This window comes from Pseudophryne corroboree, chromosome 6 (assembly GCF_028390025.1).
Source record: "Pseudophryne corroboree isolate aPseCor3 chromosome 6, aPseCor3.hap2, whole genome shotgun sequence".
Classification (NCBI taxonomy): Eukaryota; Metazoa; Chordata; class Amphibia; order Anura; family Myobatrachidae; genus Pseudophryne; species Pseudophryne corroboree.
In genome coordinates, this window is record NC_086449.1 from 676,979,582 (window position 1) to 676,999,077 (window position 19,496).

At 45.0% G+C, this 19,496-nt stretch overlaps 1 protein-coding gene across 14 annotated transcripts in view; it reads right to left on the bottom strand.

Moving 5' to 3' along the window:
- The window catches only part of JADE2 (jade family PHD finger 2), a 1,261,323-nt gene that overhangs the window by 224,072 nt on the left and 1,017,755 nt on the right, over positions 1-19,496 (bottom strand). For all 14 annotated transcript variants that reach the window (XM_063928274.1, XM_063928276.1, XM_063928273.1 and 11 more), the window contains one exon: positions 10,729-11,217. In XM_063928274.1, coding sequence (XP_063784344.1) covers positions 10,729-11,217 — 489 coding nt within the window. The remainder of the gene's footprint in view (positions 1-10,728; positions 11,218-19,496) is intronic.

A 19,496-nucleotide genomic window follows, 5' to 3' on the forward strand; every position in this document is an offset into this window, starting at 1 on the left:
CACTTGGGATGGGCGCCCAGCATCCACTACGGACTACGAGAAATAGAATTATCGGTAAGTAAATTCTTATTTTCTCTAACGTCCTAAGTGGATGCTGGGGACTCCGTAAGGACCATGGGGATTATACCAAAGCTCCCAAACGGGCGGGAGAGTGCGGATGACTCTGCAGCACCAAATGAGAGAACTCCAGGTCCTCCTCAGCCAGGGTATCAATTTTGTAGAATTTTACAAACGTATTTGCTCCTGACCAAGTAGCTGCTCGGCAAAGTTGTAAAGCCGAGACCCCTCGGGCAGCCGCCCAAGATGAGCCCACCTTCCTTGTGGAGTGGGCATTTACAGATTTTTGGCTGTGGCAGGCCTGCCACAGAATGTGCAAGCTGAATTGTACTACAAATCCAACGAGCAATAGTCTGCTTAGAAGCAGGAGCACCCAGCTTGTTGGGTGCATACAGGATAAACAGCGAGTCAGATTTTCTGACTCCAGCCGTCCTGGAAACATATATTTTCAGGGCCCTGACAACGTCTAGCAACTTGGAGTCCTCCAAGTCCCTAGTAGCCGCAGGCACCACAATAGGTTGGTTCAGGTGAAACGCTGAAACCACCTTAGGGAGAAACTGAGGACGAGTCCTCAATTCCGCCCTGTCCGAATGGAAAATCAGATAAGGGCTTTTACAGGATAAAGCCGCCAATTCTGACACGCGCCTGGCCCAGGCCAGGGCCAACAACATGACCACTTTCCATGTGAGATATTTTAACTCCACAGATTTAAGTGGTTCAAACCAATGTGACTTTTGGAACCCAAAAACTACATTGAGATCCCAAAGTGCCACTGGAGGCACAAAAGGAGGCTGTATATGCAGTACCCCTTTTACAAACGTCTGAACTTCAGGGACTGAAGCTAGTTCTTTTTGGAAGAAAATTGACAGGGCCGAAATTTGAACCTTAATGGACCCCAATTTCAGGCCCATAGACACTCCTGTTTGCAGGAAATGTAGGAATCGACCCAGTTGAATTTCCTCCGTCGGGCCTTACTGGCCTCGCACCACGCAACATATTTTCGCCAAATGCGGTGATAATGTTTTGCGGTTACATCCTTCCTGGCTTTGATCAGGATAGGGATGACTTCATCCGGAATGCCTTTTTTCCTTCAGGATCCGGCGTTCAACCGCCATGCCGTCAAACGCAGCCGCGGTAAGTCTTGGAACAGACAGGGTCCTTGCTGGAGCAGGTCCCTTCTTAGAGGTAGAGGCCACGGATCTTCCGTGAGCATCTCTTGAAGTTCCGGTTACCAAGTCCTTCTTGGCCAATCCGGAGCCACGAATATAGTGCTTACTCCTCTCCATCTTATCAATCTTGGTACCTTAGCTTCAGGATATTTATGTGAAGTGATGTCTCCAGGCTTGACCATAAGCCCTGGAAATTCCTTCCCTGTGTGACTGCTCCCCAGCCTCGCAGGCTGGCATCCGTGGTCACCAGGACCCAGTCCTGAAAGCCGAATCTGCGGCCCTCTAGAAGATGAGCACTCTGCAACCACCACAGGAGGGACACCCTTGTCCTTGGTGACAGGGTTATCCGCTGATGCATTTGAAGATGCAACCCGGACCATTTGTCCAGCAGGTCCCACTGGAAAGTTCTTGCGTGGAATCTGCCGAATGGGATTGCTTCGTAGGAAGCCACCATTTTACCCAGAACCCTTGTGCATTGATGCACTAAGAGTTGGCTCGGTTTTAGGAGGTTCCTGACTAGCTCGGATAACTCCCTGGCTTTCTCCTCCGGGAGAAACACCTTTTTCTGGACTGTGTCCAGGATCATCCCTAGGAACAGAAGACGAGTCGTCGGAACCAGCTGCGATTTTGGAATATTGAGAATCCAATCGTGCTGCCGCAACACTACCTGAGATAGTGCTACACCGACCTCCAACTGTTCCCTGGATCTTACCCTTATCAGGGAATCGTCCAAGTAAGGGATAACTAAAATTCCCTTCCTTCGAAGGAATATCATCATTTCGGCCATTACCTTGGTAAAGACCCGGGGTGCCGTGGACCATCCATACGGCAGCGTCTGAACTGATAGTGACAGTTCTGTACCATAAACCTGAGGTACCCTTGGTGAGAAGGGTAAATTGGGACATGAAGGTAAGCATCCTTGATGTCCCGAGACATCATGTAGTCCCCTTCTTCCAGGTTCGCAATCACTGCTCTGAGTGACTCAATCTTGAATTTGAACCTCTGTATGTAAGTGTTCAAAGATTTTAGATTTAGAATCGGTCTCACCGAGCCGTCCGGCTTCGGTACCACAACAGTGTGGAATAATACCCCGTTCCCTGTTGCAGGAGGGGTACCTTGATTATCACCTGCTGGGAATACAGCTTGTGAATGGCTTCCAAAACTGTCTCCCTGTCAGAAGGAGACATCGGTAAAGCCGACTTTAGGAAACGGCGAGGGGGAGACGTCTCGAATTCCAATTTGTACCCCTGAGATATCACCTGAAGGATCCAGGGGTCTACTTGCGAGTGAGCCCACTGCGCGCTGAAATTCATTGAGACGGGCCCCCCACCGTGCCTGATTCTGCTTGTAAAGCCCCAGCGTCATACTGAGGGCTTGGCAGAGGCGGGAGAGGGTTTCTGTTCCTGGGAACTGGCTGATTTCTGCAGCCTTTTTCCGCTCCCTCTGTCACGGGGCAGAAATGAGGAACCTTTTGCCCGCTTGTCCACGAAAAGACTGCGCCTGATAATACGGCGTCTTCTCATGTTGAGAGGCGACCTGGGGTACACACGTGGATTTCCCAGCTGTTGCCGTGGCCACCAGGTCTGAAAGACCGACCCCAAATAACTCCTCCCCTTAATAAGGCAATACTTCCAAATGCCGTTTGGAATCCGCATCACCTGACCACTGTCGTGTCCATAACCCTCTACTGGTAGAAATGGACAACGCACTTAGACTTGATGCCAGTCGGCAAATATTCCGCTGTGCATCACGCATATATAGAAATGCATCTTTCAAATGCTCTATAGGCAATAATATACTGTCCCTATCTAGGGTATCAATATTTTCAGTCAGGGAATCCGACCACGCCAACCCAGCACTGCACATCCAGGCTGAGGCGATTGCTGGTCGCAGTATAACACCAGTATGTGTGTAAATACATTTTAGGATACCCTCCTGCTTTCTATCAGCAGGATCCTTAAGGGTGGCCATCTCAGGAGAGGGTAGAGCCCTTGTTCTTACAAGCGTGTGAGCGCTTTATCCACCCTAGGGGGTGTTTCCCAACGCACCCTAACCTCTGGCGGGAAAGGATATAATGCCAATAACATTTTAGAAATTATCAGTTGTTATTGGGGGAAACCCACGCATCATCACACACCTCATTTAATTTCTCAGATTCAGGAAAACTACAGGTAGTTTTTCCTCACCGAACATAATACCCCTTTTTGGTGGTACTCGTATTATCAGAAATGTGTAAAACATTTTTCATTGCCTCAATCATGTAACGTGTGGCCCTACTGGAAGTCACATTTGTCTCTTCACCGTCGACACTGGAGTCAGTATCCGTGTCGGCGTCTATATCTGCCATCTGAGGTAACGGGCGCTTTAGAGCCCCTGACGGCCTATGAGACGTCTGGACAGGCACAAGCTGAGTAGCCGGCTGTCTCATGTCAACCACTGTCTTTTATACAGAGCTGACACTGTCACGTAATTCCTTCCAACAGTTCATCCACTCAGGTGTCGACCCCCTAGGGGGTGACATCACTATTACAGGCAATCTGCTCCGTCTCCACATCATTTTTCTCCTCATACATGTCGACACAAATGTACCGACACACAGCACACACACAGGGAATGCTCTGATAGAGGACAGGACCCCACTAGCCCTTTGGGGAGACAGAGGGAGAGTTTGCCAGCACACACCAGAGCGCTATATATATACAGGGATAACCTTATATAAGTGTTTTTCCCCTTATAGCGGCTGTATTGTTAATACTGCGCCTAATTAGTGCCCCCCTCTCTTTTTTAACCCTTTCTGTAGTGTAGTGACTGCAGGGGAGAGCCAAGGGAGCTTCCCTCCAACTGAGCTGTGAGGGAAAATGGCGCCAGTGTGCTGAGATAGGCTCCGCCCCTTTTTCGTGGACTTTTCTCCTGCTTTTTTATGGATTCTGGCAGGGGTTAAAATTCATCCATATAGCCCTGGGGGCTATATGTGATGTATTTTCGCCAGCCAAGGTGTTTTTATTGCTGCTCAGGGTGCCCCCCCCTAGCGCCCTGCACCCTCAGTGACCGAAGTGTGAAGTGTGCTGAGGAGCAATGGCGCACAGCTGCAGTGCTGTGCGCTACCTTGGTGAAGACAGGACGTCTTCTGCCGCCGATTTTCCGGACCTCTTCTGTCTTCTGGCTCTGTAAGGGGGCCGGCGGCGCGGCTCTGGGACCCATCCATGGCTGGGCCTGTGATCGTCCCTCTGGAGCTAATGTCCAGTAGCCTAAGAAGCCCAATCCACTCTGCACGCAGGTGAGTTCGCTTCTTCTCCCCTTAGTCCCTCGATGCAGTGAGCCTGTTGCCAGCAGGTCTCACTGAAAATAAAAAACCTAAAACTAAACTTTTCACTAAGCAGCTCAGGAGAGCCACCTAGTGTGCACCCTTCTCGTTCGGGCACAAAAATCTAACTGAGGCTTGGAGGAGGGTCATAGGGGGAGGAGCCAGTGCACACCAGGTAGTTCTAAAGCTTTACTTTTGTGCCCAGTCTCCTGCTCCTGCGGAGCCGCTATTCCCCATGGTCCTTACGGAGTCCCCAGCATCCACTTAGGACGTTAGAGAAAAAGAAACTAAATTAAATTTAAAAGAAAAATCTCTGGAGCTCCAGAGAAGTGCACCCGGCTCCTTGGGCACATTGTTCTAAACAGAGTCTGGTAGGAGGGGCATAGAGGGAAGGAGCCAGCACACACATACTAAAAGTTTTAAAGTGTCAGGCTCCAGTGGACCCGATCTATACCCCATGGTACTAAAGTACAAGACCCCAGTATCCACACATGCTCCCCCTGCACCCAGTCATGAGCTGCCTCCAAGGCCAGCCGTTTCCCCATTCACTCCCGCCCACAGTGAGAATAGGTGCCGCTACTGACAGCACCCCCTCTCCCACAGGCTGCAGCCATGAGGTGGATGGAGGGGGGATGGGATGGAGGGGGGCCCTACCTGGCCAGCTCCAAGTCACTAATGCCGCGATTCGTGGGAATTTAGGCGGTGCAACCTAATTTCGTACTGTGCCCGCCCCCATCGAAGACCTCTGCTGTATTTAGGGCAAGTAATGTATATGTATCTCCTGCTTGTTCCCCCCACCCCTCTCTGAAACTCTCTCTCTTCCTCCTCTCTCTCTCCCTGACACGGTTTCTCTCTTCCTGATACTGTCCCTCGTTCGCTCGTTCCCTGGCACTCTCTCTCCCTCCCTGACACTGTCTTCTCCCTTATCTTTCTCCCTGATATCGTCCCCCCATCTCTCTCTCTCTGGCACTGCCTCTCTCTCCCTGACACAGTCTCTCTCTCTCTCTTTCTAATACACTGTCTCTCCTACTAATACTGTCTTCTCTCTCTCTCCCTGACACTGTCTCTCTCACCCACTTCTCCCTGACACAATTTTTCTCTTTTTCTCTCCCTGACACTCTCTCTCTCTCTCTCTCTCTCTCCCTGACACTCTATCTCTCGCTTTCTCTGCCTGACACTCTCTCTCTTTCTCTCCCTGACACTCTCTCTCTTTCTCTCCCTGACACTCTCTCTCTTTCTCTCCCTGACACTCTATCACTTTCTTTCTCTCCCTGACAAACACTCTCTTTCTCTCCCTGACACACTCTCTTTCTTTCTCTCCCTGACACACACTCTCTCTCTCTTTCTCTCCCTGACACACACTCTCTCTTTCTCTCCCTGACACTCTCTCTCTTTCTCTCCCTGACACACACTCTCTCTTTCTCTCCCTGACACTCTCTCTCTTTCTCTCCCTGACACTCTATCACTTTCTTTCTCTCCCTGACACACACTCTCTTTCTCTCCCTGACACACTCTCTCTCTTTCTCTCCCTGACACACACTCTCTCTCTCTTTCTCTCCCTGACACACACTCTCTCTTTCTCTCCCTGACACACACTCTTTCTCTCCCTGACACACTCCCTCTCTCTCCCCGACACTCCCTCTCTCTGTCTCTCCCTCTCTCTGTCTCTCCCTGACACACACTCTCTCTTTCTCTCCCTGACACTCTCTCTCTTTCTCTCCCTGACACTCTATCACTTTCTTTCTCTCCCTGACACACACTCTCTTTCTCTCCCTGACACACTCTCTCTCTTTCTCTCCCTGACACACACTCTCTCTCTCTTTCTCTCCCTGACACACACTCTCTCTTTCTCTCCCTGACACACACTCTTTCTCTCCCTGACACACTCCCTCTCTCTCCCCGACACTCCCTCTCTCTGTCTCTCTTTGAATTGTGCACCTGCAACCTTTTTCTTTGTATGCAGTTCTACTGAAAGGTCTCCGCAGGGTCGCACCTCTCATTACCGGTGTGCACCCCAGGACCCCTCCCCTGTATACCTAATGCTGTGTATTCACATACACAATAGAAGGCCAGAGACCCCTTCTGCCTGGTGGTAGCACCCACGCCCACCTGTCCTATATATTGGTTTTAATTAGGTTCCTGACATTTCTTAGACTGCATGCAGAGCAAGGTGAGTCCTGCACAAATGTATATTGGATTATCAGATGGGGGTGCTTTTCCGGGATGTGGGTCCCCCTGGACTGTTGTGGCTGTTTTACCTCAGGAGCAACACATATTAACACTTATTTTCATATTTACTTTCATCCCTATCGTGTGTTTTGTTTCAATGTAATTCATTTCCTACCTTCACTTTTCACTACTTTACCTCTCACTACTTTATCTCCCCCTTCATTACTTCTCACTAATTTACCCCTGCTGTTTTCAGCAGCCTCTCTCACTAACCTATTTTCACTTTTTCACTATATATTTTTTCACTTTTGTGTTGCCCTGGGGTCACTCAGCTGCTTCATTTTTGGGGGGTCCCGCACCCTAGATTTGTACCCCCCAAAATGTTAGGGACTTGCCCGACTAATGAGGTCACCTGGACGCGGTGGGCAAGCCGTTACTTATGGCCATAACTAAGCGAAGAACCTCGCTTAAAATGCAAAATTTTATTGCAATTATTATTATTAATAATTTGGTAATGTTTGAATTGTGCACCTGCAACCTTTTTCTTTGTATGCAGTTCTACTGAAAGGTCTCCGCAGGGTCGCACCTCTCATTACCGGTGTGCACCCCAGGACCCCTCCCCTGTATACCTAATGCTGTGTATTCACATACACAATAGAAGGCCAGAGACCCCTTCTGCCTGGTGGTAGCACCCACGCCCACCTGTCCTATATATTGGTTTTAATTAGGTTCCTGACATTTCTTAGACTGCATGCAGAGCAAGGTGAGTCCTGCACAAATGTATATTGGATTATCAGATGGGGGTGCTTTTCCGGGATGTGGGTCCCCCTGGACTGTTGTGGCTGTTTTACCTCAGGAGCAACACATATTAACACTTATTTTCATATTTACTTTCATCCCTATCGTGTGTTTTGTTTCAATGTAATTCATTTCCTACCTTCACTTTTCACTACTTTACCTCTCACTACTTTATCTCCCCCTTCATTACTTCTCACTAATTTACCCCTGCTGTTTTCAGCAGCCTCTCTCACTAACCTATTTTCACTTTTTCACTATATATTTTTTCACTTTTGTGTTGCCCTGGGGTCACTCAGCTGCTTCATTTTTGGGGGGTCCCGCACCCTAGATTTGTACCCCCCAAAATGTTAGGGACTTGCCCGACTAATGAGGTCACCTGGACGCGGTGGGCAAGCCGTTACTTATGGCCATAACTAAGCGAAGAACCTCGCTTAAAATGCAAAATTTTATTGCAATTATTATTATTAATAATTTGGTAATGTTTGAATTGTGCACCTGCAACCTTTTTCTTTGTATGCAGTTCTACTGAAAGGTCTCCGCAGGGTCGCACCTCTCATTACCGGTGTGCACCCCAGGACCCCTCCCCTGTATACCTAATGCTGTGTATTCACATACACAATAGAAGGCCAGAGACCCCTTCTGCCTGGTGGTAGCACCCACGCCCACCTGTCCTATATATTGGTTTTAATTAGGTTCCTGACATTTCTTAGACTGCATGCAGAGCAAGGTGAGTCCTGCACAAATGTATATTGGATTATCAGATGGGGGTGCTTTTCCGGGATGTGGGTCCCCCTGGACTGTTGTGGCTGTTTTACCTCAGGAGCAACACATATTAACACTTATTTTCATATTTACTTTCATCCCTATCGTGTGTTTTGTTTCAATGTAATTCATTTCCTACCTTCACTTTTCACTACTTTATCTCCCCCTTCATTACTTCTCACTAATTTACCCCTGCTGTTTTCAGCAGCCTCTCTCACTAACCTATTTTCACTTTTTCACTATATATTTTTTCACTTTTGTGTTGCCCTGGGGTCACTCAGCTGCTTCATTTTTGGGGGGTCCCGCACCCTAGATTTGTACCCCCCAAAATGTTAGGGACTTGCCCGACTAATGAGGTCACCTGGACGCGGTGGGCAAGCCGTTACTTATGGCCATAACTAAGCGAAGAACCTCGCTTAAAATGCAAAATTTTATTGCAATTATTATTATTAATAATTTGGTAATTTTTGAATTGTGCACCTGCAACCTTTTTCTTTGTATGCAGTTCTACTGAAAGGTCTCCGCAGGGTCGCACCTCTCATTACCGGTGTGCACCCCAGGACCCCTCCCCTGTATACCTAATGCTGTGTATTCACATACACAATAGAAGGCCAGAGACCCCTTCTGCCTGGTGGTAGCACCCACGCCCACCTGTCCTATATATTGGTTTTAATTAGGTTCCTGACATTTCTTAGACTGCATGCAGAGCTAGGTGAGTCCTGCACAAATGTATATTGGATTATCAGATGGGGGTGCTTTTCCGGGATGTGGGTCCCCCTGGACTGTTGTGGCTGTTTTACCTCAGGAGCAACACATATTAACACTTATTTTCATATTTACTTTCATCCCTATCGTGTGTTTTGTTTCAATGTAATTCATTTCCTACCTTCACTTTTCACTACTTTACCTCTCACTACTTTATCTCCCCCTTCATTACTTCTCACTAATTTACCCCTGCTGTTTTCAGCAGCCTCTCTCACTAACCTATTTTCACTTTTTCACTATATATTTTTTCACTTTTGTGTTGCCCTGGGGTCACTCAGCTGCTTCATTTTTGGGGGGTCCCGCACCCTAGATTTGTACCCCCCAAAATGTTAGGGACTTGCCCGACTAATGAGGTCACCTGGACGCGGTGGGCAAGCCGTTACTTATGGCCATAACTAAGCGAAGAACCTCGCTTAAAATGCAAAATTTTATTGCAATTATTATTATTAATAATTTGGTAATGTTTGAATTGTGCACCTGCAACCTTTTTCTTTGTATGCAGTTCTACTGAAAGGTCTCCGCAGGGTCGCACCTCTCATTACCGGTGTGCACCCCAGGACCCCTCCCCTGTACACACTCTTTCTCTCCCTGACACACTCCCTCTCTCTCCCCGACACTCCCTCTCTCTGTCTCTCCCTCTCTCTGTCTCTCCCTGACACACACTCTCTCTTTCTCTCCCTGACACTCTCTCTCTTTCTCTCCCTGACACTCTATCACTTTCTTTCTCTCCCTGACACACACTCTCTTTCTCTCCCTGACACACTCTCTCTCTTTCTCTCCCTGACACACACTCTCTCTCTCTTTCTCTCCCTGACACACACTCTCTCTTTCTCTCCCTGACACACACTCTTTCTCTCCCTGACACACTCCCTCTCTCTCCCCGACACTCCCTCTCTCTGTCTCTCCCTCTCTCTGTCTCTCCCTGACACTTTCTCTCTCTTTCTCTCCCTGACACACTCTCTCTCACTGACACACTCTCTCTCCTCCTCTCTAAGACTGTCTCCCTTTCTCCCTCCCTGACACTGTCTCTCCATCTTTCTCTCCTTGACACTCACTCTCTTTTGCTCCCCTCTCTTTCTCCCTCCGTGACACACTTTCACTCTCACTTGCTCCCATCAGTCTCTCTCTTCCTCCTCTACGTTATCTCACTCTGACACCCTATTTCTCTCTCTGATGCCCTTTCTTACCCCTCTCATCCATTCCTACCTGCCACCTCTTCTCTCGCTCCTGTGTCTCTTTCTCTCATTCCCTCTTTTTCAGTGAAACTGTCTGTTTCTGCTGACCTCCCTCTCTCCCGACAACCCCTGTGTGTCTCTCTCACTCTCTCTCTCTCTCCTACTCCAATAAGGGGCATTGTAGTGACAATGGCGGGGGGGTCGGGCAGGGGGGACCTGCTTTCAAAATCTTGCTATGGGTCCACAAAGTTACAGCCCTGAATAAGATGTATAAGAATGTGTTTAACTAATTCATTAAACAAACATAAGGAATGGAAACGTTGTGGCATGGTTATCAACAAAAGTGGTACAGAATCTAACTAAGATATATTTTCTTGCACCTGAAGGCATCATGGTACTCTGAAAGTGGTTGGGCATATTTGGCACAGTGTATGTAGCATTCAAAATATAAATAATATCAGCAACAATATTATTATTACAGTTGATAAAAACATATTTAACTAGCATCACTTAATATGCACTGACTTACCCTTTCCAAATCCTGCCTTAGGTGTGTAAAGAGTTTTAACCTTCTGTAGAGGACGTCTTGCTCTTGCTGAGCCAAGTCATCCACTTCATCAGTTTTGGGAGTCAACAGAGGCTTGTTAAAATTTGCGTTCCTCTTCAGCTTCCAGTACTGGTAAACAAAGTCAACAACATTCTTGTTCATGTCAAGGTTCTCAGCCACATCCTCTGGCTTAACAAGTTCATGGAAATCTTCTTCCAGCTGTTGGAGCTTCTGTTTCCTCAAGGTGACCTTTTCCAGATCCAGCTTCGTTTGGTCAACATCCACTGTGGCAATAGTGGAGGATGGTCTTTGGCTGCATTGATCCTCTGGTTTGGTGGCTCCATTGCTGTGCTCCAGACAGAAGGATTTAAACTTTACCTCATCGTTCTCTGCCAATGTAGTGTGCATCTCTAAGTTGTGGTCAAAGGCGCAGGTGACGTGGAACGCAGTGATGCAGGACGGCATGGAGCACTGTGTGTAAAATTCAGATAAAAAAAAAATCACTGGGATTGAAAACACTACAAACCAGAATCAATGAGTCATTTTCTTTTTGTTATTTATTTCTTTTTAATTATACATTAAAATGGCAATCATAACCAATATCAAGTAGGTGATCATGACTGGCTTCTCTTGTGGCAGCATCATGAAATGAATAAAGTGTGTCTTGCAGACTAATGCATTTGGCTTAATTAAACAGCATGCTTAGGTAATGTGCAATTATTTTTATAAGCAGCCTTAAGCTTGATTAATATTAGTGTTTTTATGATTCTGTGAAGGCTCCTTCCTCCCTCATCATTTGTTTGTTTTAAATTTATTGCTCACCTCATTAGTGGGTGATGGGCAATTAGGTGGGGTTTCAGTCAGTGAACTTACAAACATATGTTTGTATCTCTACTTATTAGGAGGCATAGGAGGCTGATATGGCCATATGCTGATTAGTAAGTGTGTACAATTCAAAGTTTGGAGATTCTAAGTATGGAGATTACAATTAATAACTTTAGCCTGCACTTAGCCTTAAACTGGACAAAAACAGAAAGAGAGACAGCTAACATCTAATGCAACTATAGATTAACTTCTTTGCAACTTCAAATGTACGTACATATCTATAACCTTGCAATCCTCACTCTTAAGGTGGGTACACACTGATAGATATATCTGCCCATCAATTGATCGGCAGATATATCTATGGACGGATCGGGCAGTGTGCTGTGCATACACACTGCCTGATCCGTCGGGGACTGACGTCATGAACTGGGCGGGCGTGTACACACTGCCCGCCCAGTTCAGCTGTCAATCACCGCCGGCTGCCGCAGCATGTGTACGCCAACTGCCCATACACACACAGCGATGCGCCAATATATTGGTAGATATATTGGCCGTCGGCTGTGCTGTGGGGCCGACACAATATGTCTGTGAACGACGGAGTTCACAGACATATTGCCCGTACACACTCGCGATATATCGGCTGTTCAATAGAACGGCCGATATATCGGCCAGTGTGTACGGGCCTTAAGAACACTGTGCAACCAATTTGTGCTTAGCAACATTTGTAATATCATGATTTGCATGCTATTGTCATACTTGTACATCATATTTTGCTCATTGAGGCATAGTTAATGAGGCATACTGGCCTGGTGTTTGCATAGTTAAATTCAGTGTAGTTTATCACCTTTTAACAGCTAAACATTTGCCTCACTGGTACCCAGTATTAATTAGCTATAGTATTTCTTTAGATGCAATTGAGGCTCAGCTGTGCTGGTCAACGCGTGTTCATATGTACAAATTGTTCATAACAGTAAGTGTTTGAAATTGAACAGCTGAACAACACCAGTAAACAGGTATTTGAACGTTTAACTTTAATTTTATTAACTGCAACTTCATTACGCTCTAAGCCTGAATAACTTGAGTTTTATTTCATACACACCATGCACCACAAATTACTATTCTTTATTGTACTCCATCGTATTCTCTCCAAAACAATTACATCCTTCATTCTCCCTGCAACTCACCCCTCTGTACTCACTGTTGTGTCAATTATCCATTCCCCTCTTACTAATACTCATGAGCTTTTTACTTATCTTTCTAAACTGACAATAACATCCACACCCTGTCACCATAAAAAAAAAAACATTCACAAACCTCCTACAAGTATATTTATCTCTCTCTCTCTTGCTTCTATTTGCTGGTGACATTTCACCAAATACGGGCACCAACCACTCACCCCTCTCACATTCACTTGATTCACAGCAAAATATAAAATCCAGCAAGCCTCAATAACATCTCATCTCCCATCACCCTTCAAGTCACTAAAGTGAGCCTTATGAAATACACTCTCTGTTTGTAACAAATTAACATCCATCCATGACCACTTCATATCTAACAACTTCAACCTGCTGGCTATAACTGAAACATGGCTCACACAAACAGACACGGACTCCCCTGCAACACTATCACACGATGGTCTCTACTTCACTCACACCTCCAGGCCTGGCAACAGTAAAAGAGGTGAGGTTGGAATATTACTATCCAAATCTTTCACTTACACAGTTCTACCACAGATTCCATCACTCACATTCACATAATTTGAAAGTACATTCTATCAGGATTTACACTCTTTTCTCTCTGCATGTCACAGCTATCTATTTCCCATCTGGCAACCCAAACAATTTCTGCATTCACTTCTCCTGAGGCACCTGTATCACACCTGAACCAGACTCTAGAAATAGCCCTTGATGAACTGGCTCCAGCTACCCATCACACTCCACATAGGCCTAGATGTCAACCGTGGCACACTAAAGTAACAAGACACCTAGTAAAATGCTCACGTAAAGTTGAACGTCTGTGGCGTAAAACTCGTACTCCTAGCAACTTCCTCACATATAAGACTATCTACCACTCCTATAGTAATGCCCTGAACACTGTCAAACAATTTCATCTTTTCTCAAGCTGCTAACACTAAGCGACTTTTAAATCACTTCTCAACCGTCCCTCACCCAACCCACCAGCCACTATCAATGCACATGATCTTGCTTTCTACTTCAAGCACAAGTACAAGATTGACAAGATCTGAGATGACATGTTATGCTCTTCCTCAACCTGTGATTTGCTCAATTCCCTACCTGAACCCTCTGGCACCTTCTCTTCATTTGCTCCCACAGAGTATATATCAATGCTCTTCTCATCCACCTACTCTACTACCTCTCCTCTTGAACCTATACCCTCACAAATAAGTGAAGCTCTGTCAACCGTGCTCATTCCATCCTTAACTAAAATCTATAATCTCTCTCTCTACTGGTCTCTTTCCTTCACTGTTCAAGCATGCAGTGATTGCTCCCATTCTGAAAAACAACTAAATTCTGACCCTAGCTCTCTAACTACCATCCCATCTCTCGGATCCCATGCCCCTCCAAGCTACTTGAGAGATATGCCTACAATTGCCTCAAACACTTTCTTAACTCATACAACTAATTGGACTTACTTCAGTCAGGCTTTTGTTCTTAACACTCCAAATTAATGAATGATCTAGTCACTGCTAAGTCTAAAGGCCATTACTCACGTCTAATTCTTATATATCTAACTGCTGCTTTTGACACTGTTCACCACTCTCTTCTCATACAAACACTACAATCCTTAAGTCTTTAGAACACAGCCTTTTCCTGGTTCTCATCCTACTTCTCTAATCATTCTTTCAGTGTCCGCTTCTCTGAATCCACCTGCTCTTCGCTACCTCTATCAGTTGGAGTACTACAAGGCTCAGTCTTAGATCCTATGCTTTTTTCAATCTACACCACATATCTTGGAGATCTAATCAGCTCTTATGGATTACAGTATCACGTGTACGCAGATAATACTCAAATCCACCTATCCTCCCCAGGTTTGTCACCATTTGTATTGCTCTGTGTCACTGAATGCCTTTCGGCCAATTTATCTTGGATGTCATCTGGCTACCTCAAACTTAATATTTCCAAAACAGAATCACTTATATTTCCACTGACCAATATAGTTACCAACCCGATATCTCTTTCACTGTTGAGAACTCGACAATCAATCCTATCCCACAAGCTCACTGCACAGGCGTCATCCTTGACTGACCTGTATTTTGTTTCCCACATTCAATCTGTCTCAAAATCATGTCACATGCATTTAAAAACATACCCAAAATAACCATGCCTTACACAAGACACTGCAAAACTGTAATCCATGCAGTCATTATCTCCTGCATTGATGATTGCAATAGTTTCCTTACTGGTCTTACTAAAAATAGACTCTCACAACTACAATTCATTCTGAAATCAGCTGCTAGGCTAATCTTCCTCGCTAGACATTCATCTTCTGCGGATCCACTCTGTCAGTCCCTCCTTTGGTTACCTGTATTCTACCATATTCAATATAAAATACTTTTACTCACACACAAGGCTTTACTCACACACAAGGCCATTAACCAAACTACACCAACGTACATCTCTTCGCTTATCTCAAAATATCTTCCAACCCAACCGCTTCGTTCTTCACAAGATCTACTTCTCTCATCCACACTCATTACTCGCTCTCATGCACGATTGCAGGACTTTATTCTCTGTGGAGTGGCCTCCCATGCACAATAGTCTCTATTATATTATATTATATTATATTATTATAGTCTCTGCACTGTAGTCTCTAAACTTTAAAGCGTTCTCTTAAAACTCACCTCTTCAGGCAAGCTTATCAAATTCCAGAACCACTCACATTACCTTCATAAACTTTCCTATCCAATTATATCTTCACTGTACAGTCAACACATATTCTCACATATTTTCTCTCTTTACTTTCCATCCTCCTGACCCCAGGCCAACATTGCTGTGTGACCGGGATACGGTTAAGATGCAGGCTATCAGGATGCTGCTAGTCAGAATACAGATGCCGGAATCCCGCCACCTGTCAGAATGTCGATGCCGTAATCCCAACAGGGTCAGAAGAACGACTCTGAAATCCTGACCGAAAGTATAGCAGGCAGTTTAGGGCCGGGAGGGGGGGATGTTAGGTTTAGGCTGCAGGAAGGGAGGAGGTTTGGGTTTATGCTGCGGGAGGGGGGAGGTTAGGGTTAGGCTGCGGAGTTAGGCACCACCGGGGGGAAGGTTAGGTTTAGGTATTAAGGGGGTGGGGTTAGGCTGCAGGTAAGGGGGGGGTTTAGGCACCACCAGTAGGAGGTTAGGGTTAGGCTGCGAGAAGGGAAGGTTAGGGGGTAGGGGAGTGGGGATAACATAGTTACCTCTTCCCTGCTGGGATTTCAAAGATCAGAATGCCAGCATTGGTACTGAAATCACTAGCATCCCGTCCGCTGGAGAAACATACTGAACTCGTGTGACCATATCATACAGCCCACCAAGAACCCTTGCAATCTTGTGGATCATTATGCTATAGATAGCACCTATACTAGTGTATCAATGCCTATTTCCCTATAGATTGTAAGCTCGCCAGCATGGTCTTCCTACCTCTACGACTGTTATTACCCAGTTTTGTTTTAATCACTGTTGTTTCCATTTGTAAAGCGCAACGGAATTTGCTGCACTATATAAGAAACTGTTTATAAATAAATAAATTAATTAATTAATGTAAATACATCCTGTGCTGTTACATGTGTATGAAGATGAACCCATAGATTTCCAAAAAGGCCCAACTATAAATGGCAATAATCAAGTACTTTCCACATTTTAGTCTGCAGGTTCCCCTGCAGACTAAATTGGAGATTCTAACACTTTCAAACTTTTAACTTTAGCCTCTTTTTCGCTAACCATAACTTATGATATAAAAAAAAACATCTACACACAAAAAATTTCCTGGTTTATGCAATAAACAAGAGAAATGATGGAATAAATGTAGCACTATGTAAACATCCATTTCAACCAATGAGTTGGGACTAAGTTGACTGATGATAATTGAAAATAAATCATGTCTGATTTCAACAAAAGCAATTGTTCCCAAGACAGCACATTTTGGTTATTAAATGCAGTTCTTAACAGTTAATAAAATGCAGTTTGTTTTCATTAATGTAATTAAATTACCAAGAAAAAAAAATCACTGCATTTAAGATAATGACCATGCAATTTAGATATCTCTTTGTTTCTGTGGACATCTTGGCGGATTTGACATTATTGTAGAAAATCAGGTCAGCCAAAGGTTACACACTGTACAGATGCAAGAGATATCAGATTGCTTGCATACTGTTCCATGTTGTCCTCTGAACTCACTAATTGGGTGGGTTACAGCACTTGGCATCATAGTAAAGTAGCAGTGAATTGGCAGCTAAAACAAATAAGGCATGACAAGGGTTTATTTAGGCTTAGGCATTCCACATTACTGTTCCTATATAATATAAAGAAGCAAACAATTCTCATAAAGGGCAGCAAGCAGCTAAAATAAGCCTATGTGCAAAAAAGCACACACATATCCATAGCAAAAATGTGCTAGGAAATACTATACAAACAAAAAGCATCAGGAATAAATGTGCACTTAGGAAACAGTGAATTTTGTGCCTCAAAGTGGTATTTTGTGAAACGCAGAAGAACAGCATGAGTGGATAAAAGTACATTAGGGACCAACGTCAACACTAAAGGAACCATCTGGCACAGCTGCTGGAATAAATGAACATTTACCTGTAATGCACCAGCAGAGAAAATGTTTCACTTTGAAAAGGTCTTACAGCCGGTTAATGAACAGCCCTCAAATTGTAATATATCTATTTATAAAACTAAAGCACATGTGTATTTTGGGGAGACTTACAGATGCGTTTACTTTTTTGTAATAATTGTACAAACATCCCTTTTCTGAATAGCATTGAAGCAACATTGCTGCATTAGGTTTAACAGGATTTGTAGAAAAACATTTCTAGGAGTCCAGTGTATTGGTTCAAGACTCACAATGTGGACATTCATCATGGTGACATGGCAATGATGTTTATTGATCTTGGTGACATTCAGCATGCTGACATGGACATTATGTCAACATGATTTTCTTCCAGTTCTGTCCCTAACCCTACGTTTTCTGAAAACGCCGACATTATAACAATGTCTACATTTCCATTTTGACTTACTTACAATGTTGACATTCTGCAGGTGTCAACATTTTAACCATCTTGACATCATCCATGTTGCCCTTTGTGAATGTCAACATTATGACAGCACACACATTTCTAGAGTTATTTTACTGCTTTTACCAGCAACATGAAAAAGAGTTGGCTTTTCTGAAGCTAAAAATCTGCAAAACACATATCCCGTATTATATTTTTAGCTTTATTTGTTGCAAGTTGAAAGACATAATGGACCTGATGTCAAATGCAAGTAATTTGTAATTGCTTCAGCATTGTGTGCATGAAACTCGTATGCATGCTCAGCTGTATGCGACTCTGTGGCCAAACCGATCATACCAAAACATTTGATCATCATCATCGAGGACTTGCAAAAAGGGCATATTTACACGTATGCACATATCTGCAATTCAACTGACACGCCCTCACAGAATTCAGTCTAGGTGAGAACACCATGTTACAACCCACTTGCTCCTCTTCATTTACAAGTGGAAACGCATTTGGTTTGAGTGTATGACTCTTCATCACCAGCAGTTGGTTCCAGAGAAAGTGCAAAGTGAAAACATACAGGACACACTCTGAAAATGAAATTACATTCAACTTTGCAATGGTCCCTATGTATGCACCAGTTGGTACCGGATGCACACGGCTCTAATTTCTGTTTTGCTTTTTTAAATAATTAAACAGTATTTATGACAATTTGATTTTCAAGACTATAGTGAATACGACATGCAACATTTCAGTAGAGTATGCTTAGGTTGGCAAGAACGCCTATGCAAAATGTAAAAAAAATATCTATATACTTTACGTAATACTTTCCTCATTCTGAATGTGTTTCTAACTTGTGCCAGCATAATATGGTCTTAAGGCAGGGGTGGGCAATGAGTGGCCCTCCAGCTGCAGTTGAACTACACATCTCAGCACGCCCTGCCGCCATTTTAACATACCCTGACAAAATTAGGGCAGGGCATGCTGAGATAAGTTAGTCCCAAAGCAGCTGGAGGGACACTTATTCTACAGCCTTGCAAGGGTTCTGACTTCCTAGTCCTATACCAACAAAAAACACATAGAAGACTGCATTGACCGGAATTGTCATTGCTCTACTCATTTTATAAATTAAATATTAAAACTATAGTGTGACAGGGATACAATCAAAATGCTGGCTGTGGAGCACCTGCAGTCAAAATACCGACGCCTTAACCCTTGACACCCGTTGGAAACCCGATGCCGGAACTTCGAAAGGGCCAAGAAACCGAGGCCGGAATCCTGACAGCCGGCATCCCGACCGTAAGTACAGCTGGAGGGTTAGGGATGGGAAAGGTGGGTGTTGGGCTGTGGGGGTAGGTTAGGGTTAGACAGCTGGGAGGGGGTTTAGGGTTAGGCACCCTTGGGGGGCTTAGGGTCAGGCTGAAGAGGAGGAATGGTTAGGGTTAGACAGCAGGGATCCGGGGTTAGGTTTAGGCACCTGCGGGGGTGGTTAGGATCAAGCACTAAGGGGGGAAGTTAGGGTTAGGCTGAGGGAACAGAGGATTAGGGGGTTGGGGAATTAGCCTCTAGTCACTCACGCCAGGATTTCATTCATCGGGATCCCGATGTCGGTATTATAAACGTTGGGACCTCCTGCGCTGGCATTACATATTGATACCGTGCGACATGGTAACCCAAGAGTAACACGCAAAGATTGCAT